Source organism: Microtus pennsylvanicus, chromosome 20, assembly GCF_037038515.1.
Source record: "Microtus pennsylvanicus isolate mMicPen1 chromosome 20, mMicPen1.hap1, whole genome shotgun sequence".
Lineage (NCBI taxonomy): Eukaryota > Metazoa > Chordata > Mammalia > Rodentia > Cricetidae > Microtus > Microtus pennsylvanicus.
The window spans coordinates 39,164,018-39,186,522 of record NC_134598.1 but is presented as its reverse complement, the minus strand read 5'-3'; the positions used below and the strand labels follow the sequence as shown (position 1 = coordinate 39,186,522).

Below are 22,505 nucleotides of genomic sequence, written 5' to 3'. Positions count from 1 at the left end.
GCAGTTCCTCTCATTGTCCTATGAACTTCTATAGTGTTTGTTCCCTGAATGTAGCGTTTTTGCCTAGTCACTATTTCTTTTAGTCTTCTCAGACTCCTACTTCTTTATGAATCTCTTGCCGGGCGACAGTATAGTAGACGCGTGCTGCCACCATGTGGCTAAATAGTGCAACGACACATTTTACAGTTCTGGAAGGCTGGCTGTCAGGTCTTGAAGCTCAGCAATATACTCTTGAGCTCAGTGAAGCTTAGGGCAGTAATTGTCAGAGTTTTATCTGAATCGTACCCATGGAATTCCTGAATAATCTTACGATTTTCATGTATAAGTTCTCTGCTGGTGCTGGTGCTGTCCTGATAGGTCCATAGCATTGATTCAACTGCCACAGACTCTGCCTTCCTCCCTGTAAAAGTTAATTATACTGTTGAAGAGATGGCCTGTCTCCCTGCAGGGCAATTATTCAAACTGTCTTTCCCCTCTTTGTCATCAGGAAGGCTCAAAAGAGCCTGGGGAAATAATAAGAAGACACGAGGCTCTCTGCCACAGTTATCCTGTTCACTGGGTACAATGGGGGCATGGGCAGAGTTAGATTTGTTTCAGTTCTAACTTTTCAAAAACCCTTTCTGCTTTCTTTGCACCGCTAGCTAGCTATTCGTTTTTTGGAGGCAGTCTGTGATCAAAGTCTTTTCATGCTTGTTTTCCAGATCTTTCTCCCAAGCTAATGGTTTAAGCAATGAATCCTTTGAACAACTTAAAGTAAAACTTGATCTGTGTTACAAAGGTGACGCATAAATCCAACTACACTTAATAAAAACCAGGGGACAGATATGGGAGTAAAAACCTGGAAGACCAGAGAACTGGGAGCAGTCACCATTTGCTTTCTATGCATCTCCTTTCTGCATTTAAAAGGGTCAGATTCTGTCTCTACCCAACCACCACCACTACCACCACCACCGGGCTCCTATGGTCAACTAGTGGTTAGCTCCACCCTGGATCTCCAGGCCAGTTTTATTTGTCAGAACACAAACAAAATGCTACACAACACATATGGAAGGATTTTCATGAGCCTTTTGGAGGGGTGTTCCTCACTTGATCAGACAACAGAGCTGATTGATTAGATCAATCAAATCATTCCTGATTTGTAGACTATTATGTCAGGAGGCTGCATTCTAAAAGTCAGCTGAGGAGCTACCGTGTGTGTGTGTGTGTGTGTGTGTGTGTGTGTGTGTGTGTGTGTGTGACACCCAGGCATTGAGCTGAGACTGCTGTCTCAGAGGAGTTTCCAGATTCGAGGTAGGATGCTTAGGTGTAGCTCACAGACATGAGAGAGACAAAGAGTAGGAAACACTACATTATGAAAAGAGGAGCCATCTGATGTCTTGTTCTCTTAACTCTGATCTTGATTACCACAAGACAGCACCTCCCTGGGTCTTAACTTGTGGATGTTTATTGTCTGTTGGAAGTGTATGTGAACCCAAGAAGCAGAAACCTTTCTCCTTGCCTTCTTTATTGTTTAGGGTCAGAATGAATGAAGTTAGGACATTTTTAAAAACTTGTTATGTCTGGTGCTTACTATGGAATCACGTGGCCAGACTTCAATTTGGCTCAGGACTGATGGAGTTCAAGATCATTTGGCACTGGTGGTGGAGAAGCGGCACTCACCACACTCTGAGTTTGTTCAGTGACAGAAAGTAAAGGATCCTAGGAGGATAAGCATAGAACAGTAGATTCTAGCCTAGCATGGGACATTTGATTCAGACTTCTGTTTGTTTACCAGAAAACTGACAATCAGAAAGGTGACAAGGTGTTTGCTCGAGGTCACTGGAAATTTTGTAGCAGTGAAGCTCATAATCTAGGGTTTCAGTCCTTTATCATGTTCTTTCAGAGACAGGGTTTCATACAACCTAAGGTGGCCTGGTATTAAAGCAGAATACTGCTTTAGTATTCGAGATGCTGAGATTGCAAGTGTGAGTCTTTGTACCTAGTTCTGACTCTTCAGGCATAACTTCAAAAACTTATTTATTATGTGTGCATGTGTGTGCATTTTTGTGGGCATACAAGCACTCATGCACCATAGCATACATGTTGAAGACAGAAGACAGCTTGTGGGAGTTGGTTCTACCTTGTGGTTTCTGGGGATTAAAATTAGGTCCTCACCTCTCTGCCTTCCTGACTTCAGGCATATAGCAATCCCCCAAAATTTGAGCTTGTGCAAAGTCATACATTGCCTTAGATCACCCACCCTCTCTAGAAACCTATAGGTTATAACCTATAGTAAAGAACTCTCTTTAGTTGGGATTCAGAACAAACCCCTATTGCCGTGACTGATGCTGCAACTAAGCTGACCTTTCTACCTGAAATAAATATCAGCTCCTATTTATACCAACCTGGAACAGAATCCTTTGCTCATTTAAAACATCTGGGTGATCAGAAAATTAAAACCAAACAGAAGCATTTCTTGTTTTCTGTGGGACCAGGCAGACCAGAAACAGGAAAAAGTGATAAGTAGGAGAGGGCTGTAAGGTCCACGCTCTCTTCATCATAGCTTAGACTTTCAGTTGAGAGAGTCTTAGGTGGTGATAAGGCCTGAGTGAACAGTCTCTCTTTTAGCCTTATCACCTGGCTACAGGCTTCCTGGGATGCAGTTCCTCTCATTGTCCTATGGACTTCTATAGTGTTTGTTCCCTGAATGTAGCATTTTTGCCTAGTCACTATTTCTTTTAGTCTTCTCAGACTCCTACTTCTTTATGAGTCTCTTGCCGGGCGACAGTATAGTAGACGCGTGCTGCCACCATGTGGCTAAATAGTGCAACGACACATTTTACAGTTCTGGAAGGCTGGCTGTCAGGTCTTGAAGCTCAGCAATATACTCTTGAGCTCAGTGAAGCTTAGGGCAGTAATTGTCAGAGTTTTATCTGAGTCGTACCCATGGAATTCCTGAATAATCTTACGATTTTTCTGTATAAGTTCTCTGGTGCTGAGCTATGAGAGCCAGTGTGGTTCATCTTCCCCTGGCTATGTGGTAGTTAGTGATCAGATGCAGATTTCTTTATATTCTTGCCTGGTCCTGCATCATCCAGTGTGCTCCAGCATGATCTGAGTGGTCCTGCATGTTCTTTGTATCTCTTGGGCCGACTGGCACTCTCCTGACTGCATCTGTGCAGAGCACAGGGAGTGGGACTGTGCTTTGAAATATCCTTTATGAAATCAGCCCCATGGAACACAGATTTGCCAAGGTCGGAGAGCCCTGGTCCCTCTAGTATCTTCCAGAAGTTTTGCACTTTGAACATTTAACATTTAGGTTTACTATCCATCTGTAGTTAATTCTGTGGAGCTTGTAAACAGTAGTTCCTTTATAGAGTAGCACTCCACTGTTACTGTGATAAGACTAGGATCGATGGTATAAATTCTTAGAAAATATTACGTCACAAAGTAGAATTTATATAAGGGAGAGTTGCATCCCAAATCCTCCAAAGGTTAATGGTATGCTAACTGCACGTTAGAGATTAGTATAAGACATAAATGTTTGTTCCCTAGGATTAACCAGCTGCATTCCCAAAACAAAGGCGACAGCCCTGTTTTACAAACAGCAGAAACACCCATTCCTCCATCCTTTTAATGCTGCTCAAGAGACCATGCCAGTGTCACAACCCCATTAAGTCCTGTTGTGCCATAAAGGTATATTAATTCTAGAACATTGGCATTTCTAGTCTTTATGAAAAGAAATTTTGAGTCAAGGTCTCCTATGTTGATTGAAGTCTATTTGAACCCTGTCTGTAGCCCCACAAGGCATTGCCCTTCTTGTCTTCCTGCCTAAACACTCTAAACCTTGGATTGCATGTCTGCAGCACCACAGCATTCTGAAATTGCCAGTTTGAGTACATAGTGGACTGTCCATTGCAGAACAGAGAAAGGATTTGTTTATGGAGCCTGTCTTCTCCACTCAGACCAGAAGCGGAGGAACACTGCTCTGAGAAAACAGATAATAGCCAGGTCACAGACTGAACTTGAAGGCAGTGAGCTGCAGGGGTCTTCATTTTAAAGAAGGACTGACTGATGGGGCATGATGAGTGACTTTCTCTATAATTTCCCTGCATGTATTAATTCCTTCCATGTGAGTGAAGACAGACAGAATTCGTGGGTGTGCAATTTAGGGAGGGGAGCTTGAATGACTGAGTATTCAGTTTCCAATGAGCAGATCTATGCAGATATGTACAATCCTGATTGGATAAAGTTAAGTCAGCTGAGATGTTTGAGAAACAGACAATTGAATGCAACTCCATGTGTTAGATTACAGCACTCAGTGACTAACATTTTACATGGAAGCTGAGCAACCTCTTCCATTGCTGGTCTGGTTCCTCAGAACCCAAGACTTTTCACAGAAGGGTGAAAACTATGGTTATCAGTTCCAACACCACTGTGGACTTTGTTTATAATGTTCTTGGTTTACCCAATGTTTCTCTTGTGCAACATTGTCTGATTAGCCCCTTTCTGAATTTGTATACTTCCTTTTAAAACCCAACCCATTGATTTACATTAGCAAGAGACTTGCTGTTGAATTTGACTTAGTTCTACAGTCAATCTGGGATAGGTCTGATTAGCAGCCATTGCTGGGACCTTCTGCTCACCTGATTCTGACACTCAGACCTCACTAACCAATCAGAGCCTCCACCAGTCAAATGGGAGGGTTCTTCAGGGAGCAAGGACTCCCGGTTTATCGCTTCCTGAAGAAATCACAGTCTCTCTTGTGCACTGTGTCTTGGGTTCCCTTGTGGGGAGAGAGTTTGTCAGCTGTACCATGGTGAATGAGTGGTTGCTCTCCACAGATTGGAGGAGTGATGGGCCAAGGTGAGTAAGGGGCCAATGTCCCCAGGGGGGAGAAGTGGCTGGGCTTCATGCACGTGGCTGCTCTTCCCACGGTTTTTATTTTTATTTTTATTTTTTTTTTTTTTTGGTTTTTCGAGACAGGGTTTCCCTGTGGTTTTGGATCCTGTCCTGGAAGTAGCTCTTGTAGACCAGGCTGGACTCGAACTCAGATCCGCCTGCCTCTGCCTCCCTAGTGCTGGGAGTTTGGAGTGGCTGTGCTTGGCGGGTCAGGGGCCACTGTCCATAAACTAGCCTGCTGAGGAGTGCTGCTGATCTGTTCAGTCCTCCCCTGATTGGTTGGGAGCCAGTGGACAAAGAGTTTAGTGTGTTCCTGCCTTATCCTAAGTAAGTAGTCCTAAGTGATCCTTGCAACTCTCCATGGCAGTCTCTGAATAACTTCACCGCCTGGGCTGTGTCTGCACTGAGCAGAGCATTGGCAGCTGCAAATGGTGGTGGCTGTAGTGCTTATTTTGCCGCATGTGGAGAGATATCACCATATTTTCCAAACTCAGAGACCACAGTATCTTCAGAAGTTCTTCACTTTTAACATTTATGTTTAGGATCCATTTGTCGTTAATTTTGTGGAGCGTGTAAATGGTTTCTCCTGTGTAGAGTAGCACTCCACTGCTAAATTGAAGTAGAGCATAATTGATAGTAGCATTAATGGTATAAGGATTTACCAGTTCTTAGGAGACATTAAGTCACACAGGAGAATTTAAGTAAGGGAGGGCTGCATCCCAAATTCCCCAAAGATAAGTAGTATGCTAACCATGCCTGTTAGATATTAGTATCATGAGATGCAAATGTTTGTTCACCAAGATTAATAAGCCATTAAGGTACATTCCTATAACAAATGAGACAACCATGATTTACAACCAGCCAAAAGACCCACTTCTCAGTCAAAGACCTCTAACATGGTGCTCAAGGGGCCATTATAGGCTCACAACCTGTGTGCCATGAAAGTATAATAATTCTAGAACAGCTGCATTTTTCAGTTTTTAGAAATGCCGAGTTAACTTTTAAATTAAGGGATGTACATGACTTTTTTATTGTGCATTGTCCCATACCCTGTCTTGACATGCAAAACTGTCAGTATCAAGGGATTACAGAACTTCAATAAAGAACACCAGAAAGTGGCAGACAGAAACAATAGGCTAAATGCAAACCCTAGTTTCACTGAAAACCCCTGTTATTGGAAATGGTAACAACAAACAAAGCAATTAGTACCTGAGCTTTACCTCAAGGTTATAAAAATTCTTTTGTTCATGCATAATGCTTGCTTCTTGCTATAAATAGGGTAGTTTGTAAATCTCCCATCACCACTGATATAGAAATCCAATCTCAGGTGGTGATCAGATATAACTGATAAGCTTTGTGTGCCCCATGGAGGTTTTTTCCTTTTTTTCTGGAATCAACTTTGCTTCTGGTTTAATAGATTTTAGGGGTCTGCCCCCTCCTCAATAGTTGCATGCCACCTGGACACAACAATAGTAAGCAAAATGTTGTCTAAGTGACCCTAACAGACATCCTATTCTTTATCATAATAGAATGATATCCTTTTATTTTTTTTTATTTTTATTTTTTATTTTTTGGTTTTTCGAGACAGGGCTTCTCTGTGGCTTTGGGGCCTGTCCTGGAACTAGCTCTGTAGACCAGACTGGTCTCAAACTCACAGAGAACCACCTGTCTCTGCGAGTGCAGGGATTAAAGGCGTGCGCCACCATTGCCTGGCTGAATGATATCCTTTTAGTAGTCACAATATCTTCTACAAAGTTAAAACCTCAGAAGGCTTCAAGTGAATCTCTCCAAAGAATGTGGTGTACTGGATGAGTTATCGTCATTGATTTCTGGTAGTTTGATTTTGATTAGAATCCTGTCATTTCTGTTTAAGAAATTATAGTCTATATTTGTAGGCTATGTCTTTATGTCTCATTTTTTGAGTGCTGCAATCTATATTGTTTTATTATCATCTGATTGTTCCTCTGGAAAATGATCGGCCTTCAACAATTTTGTATCTAGAAAATTTCATGTTAAAAGTTCCTTATGTTTTCGTTGGTTTGAGAAGTTTCTGTGGAGAGTTGGTTTTAGTTATTTTTATTTATTGTTCTTAGAGGCCTTCCTCTTTCCATTCCCTGACATTTCTGTGTTTTCCAGTTGCTGTTTGGGCTTTGGCTGTTTAAGTGATTGGATGTGATTAATACATTTACTTTGGATCTTTAAAACCTCCTTGTATATTATTGTCTTTTTCCTAATTAGCCTCACCTGTCAACATGACATTGCCTAGGGTTATCTGAAGAAGCATCAGTTGAGGGTGTGCATAGATGAGAACATCTAATTGCTGCATCTGAGAGAAATTGTATTGATTTAAAGTGTGGGAAGGCTCTTCCACTGAGTTGACAATATCTCTAAGCAAGTGGACCTGCAGAAGAGAACTAGCTTAGACAAACGAGAAAGGTAGGAAGCAATGTTTCCCCATGTATTGTCTTCATTTATTAGCTTGAGTTTCCACCCTAAGCTCCCACAAGGGTGGACTGTGATCTAGGGATATCAACCAGATAAATCTCATTATCTAAGTTGCTTTTGGATAGAGTTTAATCACAACAATGGAGAAGAAAATTGGAACAAAAATGGTACCTCAAATGTACTTTTATTACTGCAAAGGACTTGAAATTTTTAGGTCTGCCCTTGCTATCCTGAATGGAATTGTTTTATTGTTGTTTTGTTATTTAGCCCAAGGAGGCAACTGATGCATAGCAGCTTTCCTCCCAGCCTCTGTATGCTGGAGTTACATGTCATGTACTCCCATTGACAAAGAGCCAAATATTTGAATTTTTTATACGTGGTCATTACTTGTGCAGCTGGCACTACTTTATCTTTTGACACTGTGGCTAGTTATTTTCATTTGCTTTTCTTTGAAAATAGTAAAGCTCATAAACCCTATAAGACCAGAAATAGACAAGTACTTTCTCACCCTATCTCAGAGCTTTTTCAACATTAGCTTTAATTCTTTACCAAGTATCTATATCTTAGGTGCCTTCTGGATACCAAATAATTTTTAAGGCTTCATTATTTCCACACACATTTCTAAATCAGAAAGAGAAATGTGAACCCTATGAGTTTTTACTGAATGCTTTAGGATAGCAAGGTACAGAGAGGATTTGGCTTGTCCCATTACCCTGTAATGAGGATTACTTATCTGGTTAATATTTTACACTTCCTAACTTTTACTCTTTATGGTCCCTGTTCCGGTGACACTGATCAACATCTACTGCATTGTAGACTCTTGGTATGGTTGTCTTGTAAATCAGTACACTGGGAATACCTCAATGAATATAAAAATGAAATAATAAATATTTCATTTTTATATTAATAATAAATAATATAATAAAAATAAATAATAAAAATAAATAATCATTAACCCCAACTCTGAAACCCCTCTGGACTCACGTACATGGTCATGGTAAACTCTCGCCTCTCCTTGCCAGAACAATACCTCAATGAATATAAAAATGAAATAATAAATATTTCATTTTTATATTAATAATAAATATAATATAATAAAAATAAATAATAAAAATAAATCATCATTTTTCAGTAATAAAAATGAAAATAAGTCCATAGACACAAGGCAACACGTCTACAGAAGCAAAGCACTCCTTTGTGACTGGTACAGTGTGAGCAACTGCGCTCAAAAACAAATTCTTTATCCATGGTATAGATTCTGAGAGAACCTTTGAGAAATAGGCAGAGTTTGCTTTCATCGATGCTTGTTTTCTCATGCAACCGTTTCCCGACTTTGTCTCATCTCTACCACGAGTAGCCTGCACTCTAAGGTAGTTTGGTGCATTCGTTATTTTCCTTTTTTTTTTGATTTTTATTTGTGGTAAATGGAGTATTAATATGTATAGTAAAATTATTAATATGTATATTAATAGTAAATAATGAATAATAAATTAATTATTAATAAGTAAATAATAGTAAAATTATTAATATGTATATCAATAGTAAATAATTAATAATAAATTAATTATTAATAATTAATTATTAATAAGTCAATAATAGTAAAATTATTAATATGTATATTAATAGTAAATAATTGATAATAAATTAATTATTAATAATTAATTATAATAAGTCAATAATAGTAAAACTATTAATATGTATAGTAATAGTAAAAGTATGAATTTTCCGCATTTGAAACAAACTGATACATCATCAAAAATAGAAAGCCATGAGAATGATTGCAACAAGCATACTAACAGAGGTATGATTAATGCCTTGTGTGAATCCCTCAGGGTCTAATTTTTCATATTATCCTGTCAATTCATCATCATAAATGTGTGAATGGTAGAGGAATCTGAATCAGGAAATGATTAGGAAAAGCAAGTTCTATATCATTATGTAAGTGCTCAATGAGAGATCTAGAAGCAGCATTGCCCAAACGATAAGGTTGAATAACCTTCTATTTATGTTAAAAATCATTATGAGCCTTATCAGTAATGCCAAAAGTTGTTGAATTCCAATTACAAGGCAAAGTAATAAGTTCTTGCACAGATAAATATTTCTTTCCCAACCATCCCACAGTTTGCTTAAGTCCATCAATCTCTGTCTGAAGTAGAGCATCTATTTGAGCTTGTTGAGTCCAGTTCTTGATAAACTTTATACTGTTGCCCTACAAAATGCTTTGTTTGCAGGGATGTATGTAAAGCAATACCAGTCACAGAATCATTAGCAGCAACAGCGATAAGGCTAGGAATTACAGCTATTACTAAATCTAACATGCAATTTGTTCTTTTCAATATCTTATTTAGGAATTCTACAACATGATGATCTAGAGTACTTAGAGCCCAAGAATGACCTAGGTTTACAGGCAGCCAAATATGTGTATGTTGCTGTAGTGTCATAAGTGATGAGGATTAAACTTAACAGAGGGATTAATACATGAATATCATAGAAAATCTTTACTACTAATTCCAGTAGTGAAATTGACTCTTCCAGGTTAAAATACATATGTAAGTAAGTAGCACATAGGCAGTAACATTAGTATTACAGAATAAGGTAATTTTACAAGTAGAACCAGATACTGCTGTTTTAAGTTTTTTTTAAGGCAGCTATCTGTATTGCATTATGGGCTGTGTGGAAGGCAATCAATGCCAGAAAATGGCTTCCTGTTATCTTTTTATTATTGGCTTGATTCATCCTGGTAACACTAAGCAAATCACAAGTTGTGATATTTCAGAACAATTGTTACAAAGTTAACCCCATGGGCCCCAATTGACCCATTTGTATAGAAGTATTTTTCCAAATATGCTCAACAATTTTCCAAAAGATGGCTGATGTTTGAAATTGTAATGTGTATAATCTGTACATACAGGTTATGCTGTTTCTTAATTTTCAGTGCCAATATCCCATGCATGATTAATGGGCTATGCTGAGAGCCTCATGTATTTTTTTTTAAGTTTATTTATATCATGGATTGTGTTACTGCATTGATGACTGTTGTGCCATCCCTGCATCTCTGGGATGAGGCTGAATTTATTATGTAGGTTTTTAAAATAGATTCCTGGATCTGGTTTGCCATCGTTTGATTGAGTATTTTGTCGTTCATGCTCATGACTGAGATTAGTTTTTAATTCTTTTCCTCCGTTGATTCTTTGTGTGGTTTCGCATCAATCTTACTTCATACTCATAAAACGAGTTCTGGCAATGTTCCTTCTGGTTATATTTTGTGCAACATTTGGAGGAGTACAGGAAGTTCTGATGGAATTCTTCATTAAAACCATTTGGCCCTGGGATATTTGGTTTGCTTTTGATGAGAGCTTCGATTTCCTTTAAGAGTATATGCCTATTTAAATTGCTCATCCAAGCCTCATTTTATTTTAGGTAAATGGTGACTAGCCAGAAAATTGTTCATTTCATTTATGTTTCACAATTTTGTGGAGTACAGGTTTCTGTGGTATGATCTGTATTTTTTTATAATTTTATAAATTTTATAATTTTTTATAATTTTATGTTTAAAATCTATTTCTTGTCCCACCTCTGGATTAGGGTGTTCAAATTCTCCTGTTGTAAATTCCCTGGCTTCTCATACTATCATGCTGTCTTTCAAATTGTTGGAGGTATTCCTACATAAATGCATGCACATTTGTACCAATCCTGTTAGGAGAGTCTTGCCTGCTTGGTATGGTCTTGGCTGCGGCTACCTCTGTGCTTGTGGTTTTTTCTTGGTCTGTCTTCTCTTAGTTTTCTTAGCTCTGCAGTCTCTTATATCTACTCCACCCTGGAGTAGACTGTGGTGATGGACATCAACACACTCCAGATGGATAGGATTCCTTGGTGGCAAGCTAGGATGGGATAGAGTATTTTTGCATTCATGTTCATAATTGAGATTAGTTTTTTCTTCCCTTCCTCTTTTGAGTCTTTTTGTTTTCGCATCAATCTTACGGCGTAGTCATAAAAAGAGCTCTGGCAATGTTCCTGGTTATGCTAGCCCCCCCCTCCCCCACAGCTGCTGAGCATGAGTCCACGCCCGGGAGCACGCAGCTCCCGCTGCCTGGAGGGCGGGGCCCCCATGAAAGGTCCAGCTGCTCCTCAAGCCGCGCCGCCCTCTTCCTCACCACCTCCCTCTCCTTGCGGTTTGTGGTATCCCAAGAGTGGTAGAAGGAGTCCTCCGGGATCCAGGCTCTGCCAGGCGGCCGCGAGCTCGAATGCCCATAAGCGTGCGCCCCTGGGAGGAGGCTGCGCTCTTCCCTCAGGGGCCCAGCGCAGCGTGAGGATCCCGGTCAGCTTTGCCGCTCATTGGCCATGGACCGGTCCTGGCAGCGGGCGAGGTGGCGACGTGAACCCGGGACCCCAGGCCGCACGTCACAGCCACGATGCGCCTCGCCCAAGCTCGCGCTCCACCCCATCCCCTCCACTTCCTCCGTTTAGCGCGCCGGATAGCGAGTGCGGACTGGACGCGAACCGGGGCAAGCCTTGGGTCTTTCAACTTAGTGGTTTCTGGCCCACTGCCCACGCGCTATGTGTGAGGCAGGGCCCGGCCAAGGAGGCGCTTAGGGGACGTGGGGCTCCCAAGCTGGCGGCGGTGACGGAGAGGGTGCGCGGAACAATGAGCTGGGCAGCTGCAAGCCGAGACAGCTTTTAGCTGTCTGAGCGGGCCCACCTGCAAGCACAGCCCGCGTGCTCGGGCCAGGTGTCCCAATGCTTTAAGGCCAGAGCGCCCAGATCATGGCGCACTGCGGCTGGGGCTGTGGGGACGTTCCTTCATTAATTTATTTATTTGTGGAGAGCTTTCTCTGAGCAACCTTGATGGCCAGCACCAGGAGCATTGAGCTGTAGCATTTTGAAGAACGGGACAAAAGGACGCTGCCAGGGTCACGGAGAGGGGCTCCCAGCTCCTCAGGGGGCAGCAGCATCTCTGGCCCCAAGGGCAATGGGCTCATCCCCCAGCCTGGAGCACAGTGCACACTGCAGCTTCTACCGCACGCGGACTTTGCAGGCCTTAAGCTTTGAGAAGAAGGCCAAGAAGGCACGCTTCTACCGGAATGGGGACCGCTACTTCAATGGCCTGCTCTTTGCCATCTCCAATGATAGCTTCAGTTCCTTTGATTCGCTTCTCACAGAGCTGACCCTCTCGTTTTCTGACAATGTGAACCTGCCTCAGGGTGTCCGCACAATCTACACCATAGACTGCAGTCGGAAGGTCACCAGCTTGGATGAGCTGCTGGAAGGTAGGAGGGGTGGGCAAGGCTTGGCAGGTGCAGGCAATGCTTGGAAGGTGCAGTGACTGTGGGCTGGGTACTTCCCTGCCTAGAGCGGGGCAGGTGCTTTCTAGGCAGCCAGGGGGATTAGAGCTCCTCTGTAGGTTGTGTTGGGCCCGGGTGCACACATTCTCTGTCCTTCTCAAGAGATTTGCCTTTTTTTTTTGGAGAAAATTCTAATGAGTAGGGACAAATACAGACAATGGTACCTTTAAAATTAGCCGACTTATTTTTGCTGGAAGGGCAAGCTGTTTGAAAGCATGGTCCTCCAGTGAGGCGCGGGGTAACCCTTAGTGGAGCTCAGCGCAGCACCTGTACCATCCCCCTGTTTGGGATCCCACTGTACCTTCTGTGCATGGCTGTGGTTCTGACTTGCTCCAGGTTGGCTTTTCTGATTTCACTTATGGCAAAAATCACTCGAAATCAAGAGGGGCGATCCAGCATAGCAGGTATCAATCTTGGCTTCATCTTGGACCATATTGGACACTTTGGAAAGTATAGGTGACTGGCCCCACCCACCCCTTAGATATTATGATGTGCATGGTTGGGGTGTGACTTGAGCGTTTAAAGTTTTGAAAGTTCCTCAGATGATTTCAGTGTGTAGACAAAATGGAAAAGTAGCTGTGCTTAAAGAATTTTCCACATTTGGTCGACAGCAGGGTGAATCAAGATGAATCTCACCTGCCTTCTCCCTGAAGAGGATAACTAGGGTCAAGGGAAGTGACAGCAGAGGCCTATTAGAAATTAGTGCCTGAGTTTCTCCATTACTTTTAGCAAATGGTACCCTTGCTCTGTCTACAGGACAACATAATTGAAATTGTCTTCTATATAATTTAGCAGTAGAAGGGACTACCTCACACTTTGTCTTAGAAGTGAGATTTGGTTTTAAAGACTAAAAGAAGAGAGTAAGAAACCTGTAGGTGTGCCAGTAAAATGAAGAAAACATTGAGAGGACCACATTACTTTCATATGCATATCAGAATATACATTTAGAGCAATTTAGTTCATTGAGCTCTTTCTTCCTTAGAATATCTTTTACAAATTTAAGATTAATTTTGAAATAATGATAAAATTGTTTCTCAGTCAGCGAGTCTCCTCCCCCATTTCCTTGCTCATCATCTTCATCTCTTAACAGTATTTTGCCTCACCTGAAGAAAGTCTTAAAAATGCATTGCTGGCTCTATGCATGTTCATTAAGCCCGTGTGAGTGAAAGAACCTGAAAAGTGGCTCAGTGGATATGTGTCTCCTTAGTTTAGTGATCAAAGTCAGTAGCTGGATGAATCTTATAGTGCACTTAAATACTTAGTAGCCTGGCTGCTAGAGATACTTGTGTCATGGTCTTCAGAATCTTCCAGCAAAATTATGCCTGACACCCACCGCCACCTCCAAGTGCTGCGATTAAAGGCATACACCACCATGCCTTGCCTACTTTATTTTTTTTGACTCTGAATAGACCATGTGGAGATTCATAAGGCTATGTCTTCCTCCTCCTCCTCTTTCCCCTTCTTCCCGTTTTCCTCCTCTTCCTTCCCCCAGCCCCTAACTCCCTTCTCCTCTTCCAGGTGCCCAGGCACTTTGACATCAGAGTTACATCTCAGGCCTGCCCTGCTTATTGTTTATCTGTCCTTCAGATATGACCCATTTCCCTCAAGTCTTCTCATTCTTGGAAGGCCTGTCTGTCTGTCTTTCATTTTTGGACGAACACTTGTTTTCTGAACTTTTGTTACTTGTGTGAGTGCTGAATCTGAGTCGCAGTCGGGATTGCTTGCCTAAACTTAGGGCTAAACTGTGCGGTGAGATCCATGGAAGATTAAGGATGCAGGAGAGGAGAATTGAAGGACCCCAGAGGCTGGGGAACCACTGCTTGGATGAGCCTGTTAATGGTATGCTACACTCATTGTGCCCTAGTTTGTTTGCAGATGTCAACCGTCTTTCAGTTTGAAACCCTTCCACTAGCCTTATACTTGCAGTTTATTTATTTGGACAGAGTCTCATTGTTGTAGTTCTGGCTGACCTGGAACTAAGATGCACCTTCTTCTGCCTCCCAAATATTGGGTTTGAGATATATATGACCACTCTTGGCTATATTTGATTTTATTTGCTACATAGGAGTTATAGCATGGGGTATTGTGAGCTATCTCAATGCATGTAAACAGTGTTAATGATCATGTCACGGTAACTGGTATATCTATCACCTCAAATTTTTTTTTTGTTTGTGTTAGGAACTTTCAAAATCCTCTCTGCTATTGACTTGGAAACATTTCACTAAATTTTTGTTAACTGTAGTCATTGTACTACTGTGTGGATCAGTAGAAGTTGTTCCTCATAATCCCCTGAGATTACAAAACCTGAATGTTTGTGCCCCTGGAAATAAGAATAGGAGCCTGGTAGTGGTAGTGCATCCCTTTAATCCAAGCACTTGGGAGGCAGAGGCAGGTGGATCTCAGTGAGTTTGAGGCCAACCTGGTCTACAGAGCAAGTTCCAGGACAGGCAAAAAAAAAAAGAAATCCGAGCGATGCCTTTAATCCCAGCACTCGGGAGGCAGAGGCAGGTGGATCTCTGTGAGTTCGAGACCAGCCTGGTCTACAATGCTAGTTCCAGGATAGGCTCCAAAGCCACAGAGAAACCGTGTCTCAAAAACCAAAAAAAAATTCCCAGCACCCACATGGTGGCTCACAACCATCTGTAATGGGAACTGATGCCCTCTTCTTTCGTGCAGGCACACATGCAAATAGAAGCACTCACACACATAAATAATTCTTCTAAAAATAGCAAGAAATTGGGCTATGTTTAAGATTAATGAAAACCTTAGTTAGGCAGTGTTCATTTTTACTTTATTTTTCCATAAAATTTCTTTATTCTCTGGATTGGTTAAACGAACTACTTGCTGCGGATGTTTTTTTGTTTCCTTTTGTACTTTTGAGACACGATTTCTATGTATCCCTGACGGTTCTGAAATTCTCTATGTTGACAAGGCTGGCCTTGAACTCAAAGAGATCTGCCTGCCTCTGCCTCTCAAGTGCTGAGATTAAAGGTGTGTGCCACTATGCCCATGCCCATGTCTAACTGCTTTAAGATTCTTTATAGTGTGTGCATGTGTGTGTATGGTGTGTGTGGTTTAGTGTGGTATGTGTGGTGTAGTATGGTGTGTGTCATGTGTATGTATGTGTGTGTGGTGTATTGTGATGTGTGTGTGTGTGGTGTGTGTATGTGTGTGTGGTGTAGTGTGTGTGTGCATGTGTGTGTATGTGTGTGTGGTGTAGTGTGGTGTGTGTCATGTGTATGTGTGTGTGTATGTGTGTGTGGTTTAGTGTGGTATGTGTGGTGTAGTATGGTGTGTGTCATGTGTATGTATGTGTGTGTGGTGTATTATGATGTGTGTGTGTGTGGTGTGTGTATGTGTGTGTGGTTTAGTGTGGTACGTGTGGTGTAGTGTGGTGTGTGTCATGTGTATGTGTGTGTGGTGTATTGTGTGTGTGTGTGTGCATGTGTGTGTATGTGTGTGTGGTTTAGTGTGGTACGTGTGGTGTAGTATGGTGTGTGTCATGTGTATGTGTGTGTGGTGTATTGTGTGTGTGTGTGTGTGTTTGGTGTGTATGTGTGTGTGTGTGGTGTGTGTATGTGTGTGTGGTGTATTGTGATGTGTGTATGGTGTGTGTGGTTTAGTGTGGTACGTGTGGTGTAGTATGGTGTGTGTCATGTGTATGTGTGTGTGTGTGGTGTATTGTGATGTGTGTGTGTGTGGTGTGTGTATGGTGTGTGTGGTTTAGTGTGGTACGTGTGGTGTAGTATGGTGTGTGTCATGTGTATGTGTGTGTGTGTGGTGTATTGTGATGTGTGTGTGCATGTGTGTGTATGTGTGTGTGGTTTAGTGTGGTACGTGTGGTGTAGTATGGTGTGTGTCATGTGTATGTGTGTGTGTGTGGTGTATTGTGATGTGTGTGTGTGGTGTGTGTATGTGTGTGTGGTTTAGTGTGGTATGTGTGGTGTAGTATGGTGTGTGTCATGTGTATGTATGTGTGTGTGGTGTATTGTGATGTGTGTGTGTGTGGTGTGTGTATGGTGTGTGGTTTAGTGTGGTGTATTGTGATGTGTGTGTGTGTGGTGTGTGTATGTGTGTGTGGTTTAGCGTGGTACGTGTGGTGTAGTATGGTGTGTGTCATGTGTATGTATATGTGTGTGGTGTAGTGTATGTGTATGTGTGTGGTGTATTGTGATGTGTGTAGGTGTGTGTGTGGTGTAGTGTATGTGTGATGTGGATGGTGTGTATATGTATGTGTGTGGTACGTGTGATGTAGTGTGGTATAGTGTGGCGTGTGTGATGTGTGTATGTATATGTGTGTGGTGTAGTGTGTGATGCGTGTATGTATATGTGTTTGGTGTAGTATGGTGTGTGTAGTGTGTATGTATGTGTGTGTGGTGTATTGTGATGTGTGTGTGTGTGTGTGGTGTGTGTATGTGTGTGGTGAAGTGTGTGTGTGTGATGTGTATGTGTGTGGTGTATTGTGATGTGTGTGTGTGGTGTGTGTGGTGTATTGTGATGTGTGTGTGTGGTGTGTGTGTGGTGTAGTGTGTGTGTGTGATGTGTGTGTGGTGTAGTGTGTAGTGTATATGTGTGTGTGGTTTAGTGTGTGTGTGCATGTGTGTGTATGTGTGTGTGGTGTATTGTGATGTGTGTGTGTATGGTGTGTGTGGTTTAGTGTGGTATGTGTGGTGTAGTATGGTGTGTGTCATGTGTGTGTATGTGTGTGTGGTGTATTGTGATGTGTGTAGGTATGTGTGTGTGGTGTAGTGTGTGTGGTGTGGATGGTGTGTATATGTATGTGTGTGGTACGTGTGATGTAGTGTGGTATAGTGTGGAGTGTGTGATGTGTATATGTATGTGGTTTAGTGTGATGTGTATTGTGTAGAAATGTATGTGTGTGGTGTAGTGTGTGCGATGTGTTTGGTGTGTGTATGTGTGTGGTGTAGTGTGTGTATGATGTGTGTATGTATATGTGTTTGGTGTAGTATGGTGTGTGTAGTGTGTTTGTATCGTGTGTGTATGTGTTGGTGTAGTGTGTAGTGTGTTTGATAAAATGTGTGTATTTTTATGACAGATTTCCTTTGAAGAGAAATGAGAAAGAAACTTAGACATATTAGTGAACTGTCTTTATACAATTTTAGACTGTCTTAAGCATATTTTGTCCTAGTTCACTTACTACCTGAGTTTGTTTTAGTTTAACATTAACTGGGTGTGTGTCACAAAGACAGAAATTGTCCTTTAGACAACTTGCCGTAAGCCGTCACTGATTTCATCCTGAAATAGTGGACTTTTAGCGGTGTTGGTTTCTTTCGTGGACCCGAAGGCTTCGAGATTGAAAACATTATGAGTATCATGTGATAGCAGCATTCATGTCCTTGTTATTATGCTTTGAATTTTTTCCTTCTTTAGAATGTTTACATTCCCTATTGGTATTGACTCCATTTATAAGATTTGGATTTATTAGTAATATTGACTAATATATCTAAAGTCTTCATAAAATCGCTTAGATCAACTTTTAGAATTTCATTTAAGTTAACTCATGGTTTCTAAAGCAGCAGTGATTTTATTTAAGTCCTAGGAGACATAGAGCTATATCTGGACTCAGCTTTTAGTTGTCACATCTAGAAATGGGGATTTTGGTGATTGATCATTGGAAGGCAGAATCCTAAGATTCACAGGCAACTATAACATGGTTCTTTGGGCTATATATTTATAGTACTGAGAATTTAAAGTCCTGGTTTAGTGTAACAACGTTATTCAAAAGTAAATACTCTTTACGTATTAACATTGTTAGTAGATATCATACTGAACTTTATTTTGGACCTTTATTTTTGACAGACAGGCTACAAGGACATCTGTGTTGTCTAATGGACACAAACTTTGGGAAGTTGTGGTTTATAATCTGCTGGCTTGGGTTTCAGCCTGTCTCTCTTGTGCATGTTTACGTAGTGCAGCTTCACAGATGTTTAAAGAAAGACATCATAAATGCTTTTGTAGGTATTTAAAGTTAGGTACCAAACATCATGATTTAATCGTAAGTTTTTAGTACTTAGAAGCATGGTGTAAGGGTTTAAATTAAGCGTTGTCACACCCGAAGGCTATCTGCTTGCTTGTTAACACATGGGGTTTGGAGAGGCCGGAACATGCCAGAGCCTCTAACCTCATCACTGGAGTAGCTGGTTGATGGGACAACAGTTTGGTTGGCTGTTTGGAGATGGAGCTTTGTGGGGGTATTTCTTTTTTTTAAATATTTATTTATTTATTATATACATATAAATATTTATTATTTATTATATTATTTTTATATACATATAAACACAAATAAATATAAATATTATTTATTTATTATTATATTATTTTATATACATATACATATAAATATAAACAAATATTTATTATTTATTATTATTTATTTATTATATACAATATTCTGGTGCCCTGAAGAGGGCACCAGACCCCATGACAGATGGTTGTGAGCCACCATGTGGTTGCCAGGACTCGAACTCAGGTCCTCTGGAAGAGCAGGCAATGCTCTTAACCACTGAGCCATCTCTCCAGCCCCTCGTGGGGGTATTTCTGTGAAGTGATGCCTTGCTCTGGCTTCTTAGCTCTCAGTTACTACTGTCTGTTGGCTGAGTAAGCAGCCTTCTCTGCTATGTGCTTCACCCACTACTTTTTTGTCTTGTCTGAGGCCCATACTGTAAAGCCATCTGATCATGGCTCTCTGAAACCTTTAGTCATTTTAGGTTCCTGAAGGTATTTTGGTACAGGGATAAAAAACAAATAGCCATATTTTTCATTATCTTTAAAAAATTACAACCTTCACTCATGAGGCAGAGGCAGGGAGATCTCTGTGAGTTTGCTGCTAGCCTGGTCTACAGAGTGAGTTCTAGTACAGCCAGGGTTACACAGAGATACTCCACCTCAAAAACAATAATAACAAAAAATCCAAACAGACAAAACAACAACGACAAAAAAACCCCAACAAAACAAAAAGGTTCAATCTTGAATTTGGGAGTAGCTCAGTAATAAACACCTGACTTGCATGGGAGTGGCCCCAAGTCCCAACCCAGCAAAAAGGAAAAAGAAAAACGATAAATGAAAATTCCTAATGTAAAACTCATATATTTTAAAATGAGATGACTAAGAAAAATAATCTATAAAGAGGAATACAGGCCGTTTCATAATTTTGTTTAAACACACAGTGAACTTCGATTTTGTTTTTGTTTTTTTATTAAAAAAGCCTGGAACTTTTAAACACATGTATAGGGAAAGAAGGCCTTTTAAACATGTTTAAAGTTAGAAAGCCTTTTTTTTTAAAATAAGCCACAGTGGCAAAGTTCTTTAAAAATGTCTCTTTTTTCTGGTACAGAACTGAAAGGTCCAAATATAACTTTTCCCACATATGTGAAGAGTTCTAGCTTTTAGCATTCCCAGAAACAGCAGAGTTTAACATGAAAAATCATTTTATAGAATTTTGGAACAAGTGGGTTCTTGTCATGGACAGAGGCAAAACAGACTTAGAAATTGCTTGCAGTTGATGCTTTTAGGGTAAAACACTTCTAGACTTTAATTACATCATTTATGTCACCACTTTCTTGCCTCTAAGCTTTCCAGAAATTAGAAAAATGATGAATTTTGCTTTATCAAGGGTTGCTGTTTGCATGTGACCTAGGTTTGGCTTCAGAATATCTGAGCTATAAGGGAAACGGTTTATTACACTGGTCAGTGACTCTGTAATGGAACACATACAAGTAACACCATATTTTGGAAAAGAACAGGAAGTGCTCTCAGAGACTGGAAGAGTTTCTACTAAAATGCCAATATTCCAGACTAGAACCCTGTGTTCCCCTAGGGTGGAATGGTAGAGCTGGGAAGGGCTGTGCTGGCTTAGTCATTTGATTTCTGCTCATCTAGTTGGGGAACTGCTTGAGGCTTAGCTGGGCAATTCTAGCTATTGAGGGATTCTGGGCAAGCCTAACAATCAAGAACACCAGTGGGTAGTAGATTGTGAGCAAATAGGGAGCCAATAAAGAGCCACGAGAGTTGTTTTTTTTCTTCCCTAAATTGTTTTTTTTTAATATTTATTTATTATATTATTTATTATATACATATAAATATTTATTATTTATTATATTATTTTTATATACATATAAACACCAATAAATATAAATATTATTTATTTATTATTTATTATATTATTTTATATACATATACATATAAATATAAACAAATATTTATTATTTATTATTATTTATTTATTATATACAATATTCTGGTGCCCTGAAGAGGGCACCAGACCCCATGACAGATGGCTGTGAGCCACCATGTGGTTGCCAGGACTCGAACTCGGGTCCTTTGGAAGAGCACACAATGCTCCTAACCACTGAGCCATCTCTCCAGCCGCCTCTTCCCTAAATTGTATAGTTGATTTCTACCTCCAGTTCTTATCCCACCTTCCTCTGAAGAGGTAACACTAACTACCAATATGGAATTGTGGTAACTGCTATTGTCTTGAATCCCAGCTAGGTGGTCCTAGGTATTGATGGACTCTGGGTGGCAATAATGAGCCCCAGTAGTAGGAAGTTTACAGGTTCTTTCAGTGTGGCCCCATATTTCGATATGGCACAAAAGCCATTAGCCCGGTCGGAGCTGATCACGTAGCTCTGCAGACAAGCTGTCTCTGCCCTGAACAAAAGCCAGGATGCCTGCTCCTAGCTTCTTTTGTTAAAATGTGGATTACCTGAGAAGAAATGTATGACTGAAGCTGATGACTTAAGAGTTCAGACGTTTGGTGCTTCCTTTCTTTTGTAATTTGGAAGGTGTCTTATAGAGATGCTAATTCAGGGCCTACCTGACTGCTAGATGCGGATGTGACTTGAGCCCCGGCACCTAGTAAAAAATCTGCCCCCTAGAGCTCAGGAAGGCAGTCTAACAGACAAAGAGCCTGTTCTACTCCCTGCTGTGCAGCGCAGCTTCAACTGAAAGAAAAAGCCAGATTTAAATTAAAGTAGCCTCTGAGGTAAGCAGGTTAAAATGCTTTTTCATTTCACAATTTTGCCTTTTTGTTAATAGTCTGCTGTTTGTAGGCAAGTGAATTTGTATCCAAGGTGGATTGATTTCAGTGCTGTGCCTCTAGTAAAGTTTAAAGTCAGAGATTGTGATGCATTCAGAAGTTCCTTGATTGTACAGGATTTTAAGATTGTTCAGGCTAGCCTGAGTTTTTGTCTTTTCTCACAAGGCTAAGGATTGTTTTTTCAAAGTCTGTGAAGAATTTTGTTACAAGTTTAATGGGCATTTGCATTAGATCCGTAGATTGCTTTCAATAACATTGTCAATTTTGCTATGATTGGTGCTATCTTTACAAGAGAATAGGAAATCTTTCAATTTTCTGATGGCTTAAATATCTTCCTTCAGAGATTTAAAGTTCTTGTTATACAAGTTTTTCAATTTGTGTGATTAGAGTTACTCAAATATTTATAATATTTATGAGTATCTCGTTCATGATATATGTAGAGGAGATTCATTTGAGTTGTTTTCAGATTCTGTGTATGATAAAGTAATTCTGCTATGAACATGGTTAAGCACATGTCCTTGTTGTATGGTTGAGCATCTTTTGTATATAGGCCCAGAAGAGATAGCTGAGTTTTAAAATGGTTTGTTGCCTAATTTTGTGAGAATTAAACAGCAGTGGAGGAGTTTCCTTTAAACATAAGTTGTGAGTTTTTAATCTTTGTCATGTTACAGAGATAAGAGTCTCAGAGTTGTTTTGATTTGCATTTCTCCAATGGTTAAGCATATTATATTTGGGCAATTTTTGAATGTTTCCAGTCATTTTAATTTCATATAAAGTTA

The 22,505-nt window shown here is 40.5% G+C and overlaps 1 protein-coding gene across 4 annotated transcripts in view; it reads left to right on the top strand.

The window, feature by feature from the left end:
- LOC142838793 (serine/threonine-protein kinase DCLK2-like) overlaps positions 1-22,505 on the top strand; it is a 62,473-nt gene that overhangs the window by 12,281 nt on the left and 27,687 nt on the right. For 2 of the 4 annotated variants that reach the window (XM_075954420.1, XM_075954418.1), the window contains exon 1: positions 11,442-12,593. The exons of the other annotated variants lie outside the window; for them this stretch is intronic. In XM_075954420.1, coding sequence (XP_075810535.1) covers positions 12,296-12,593 — 298 coding nt within the window. In that variant the 5' untranslated portion in view covers positions 11,442-12,295. Of the gene's footprint in view, positions 1-11,441; positions 12,594-22,505 lie in introns of those variants that run through there. 4 annotated transcript variants of the gene reach the window in all.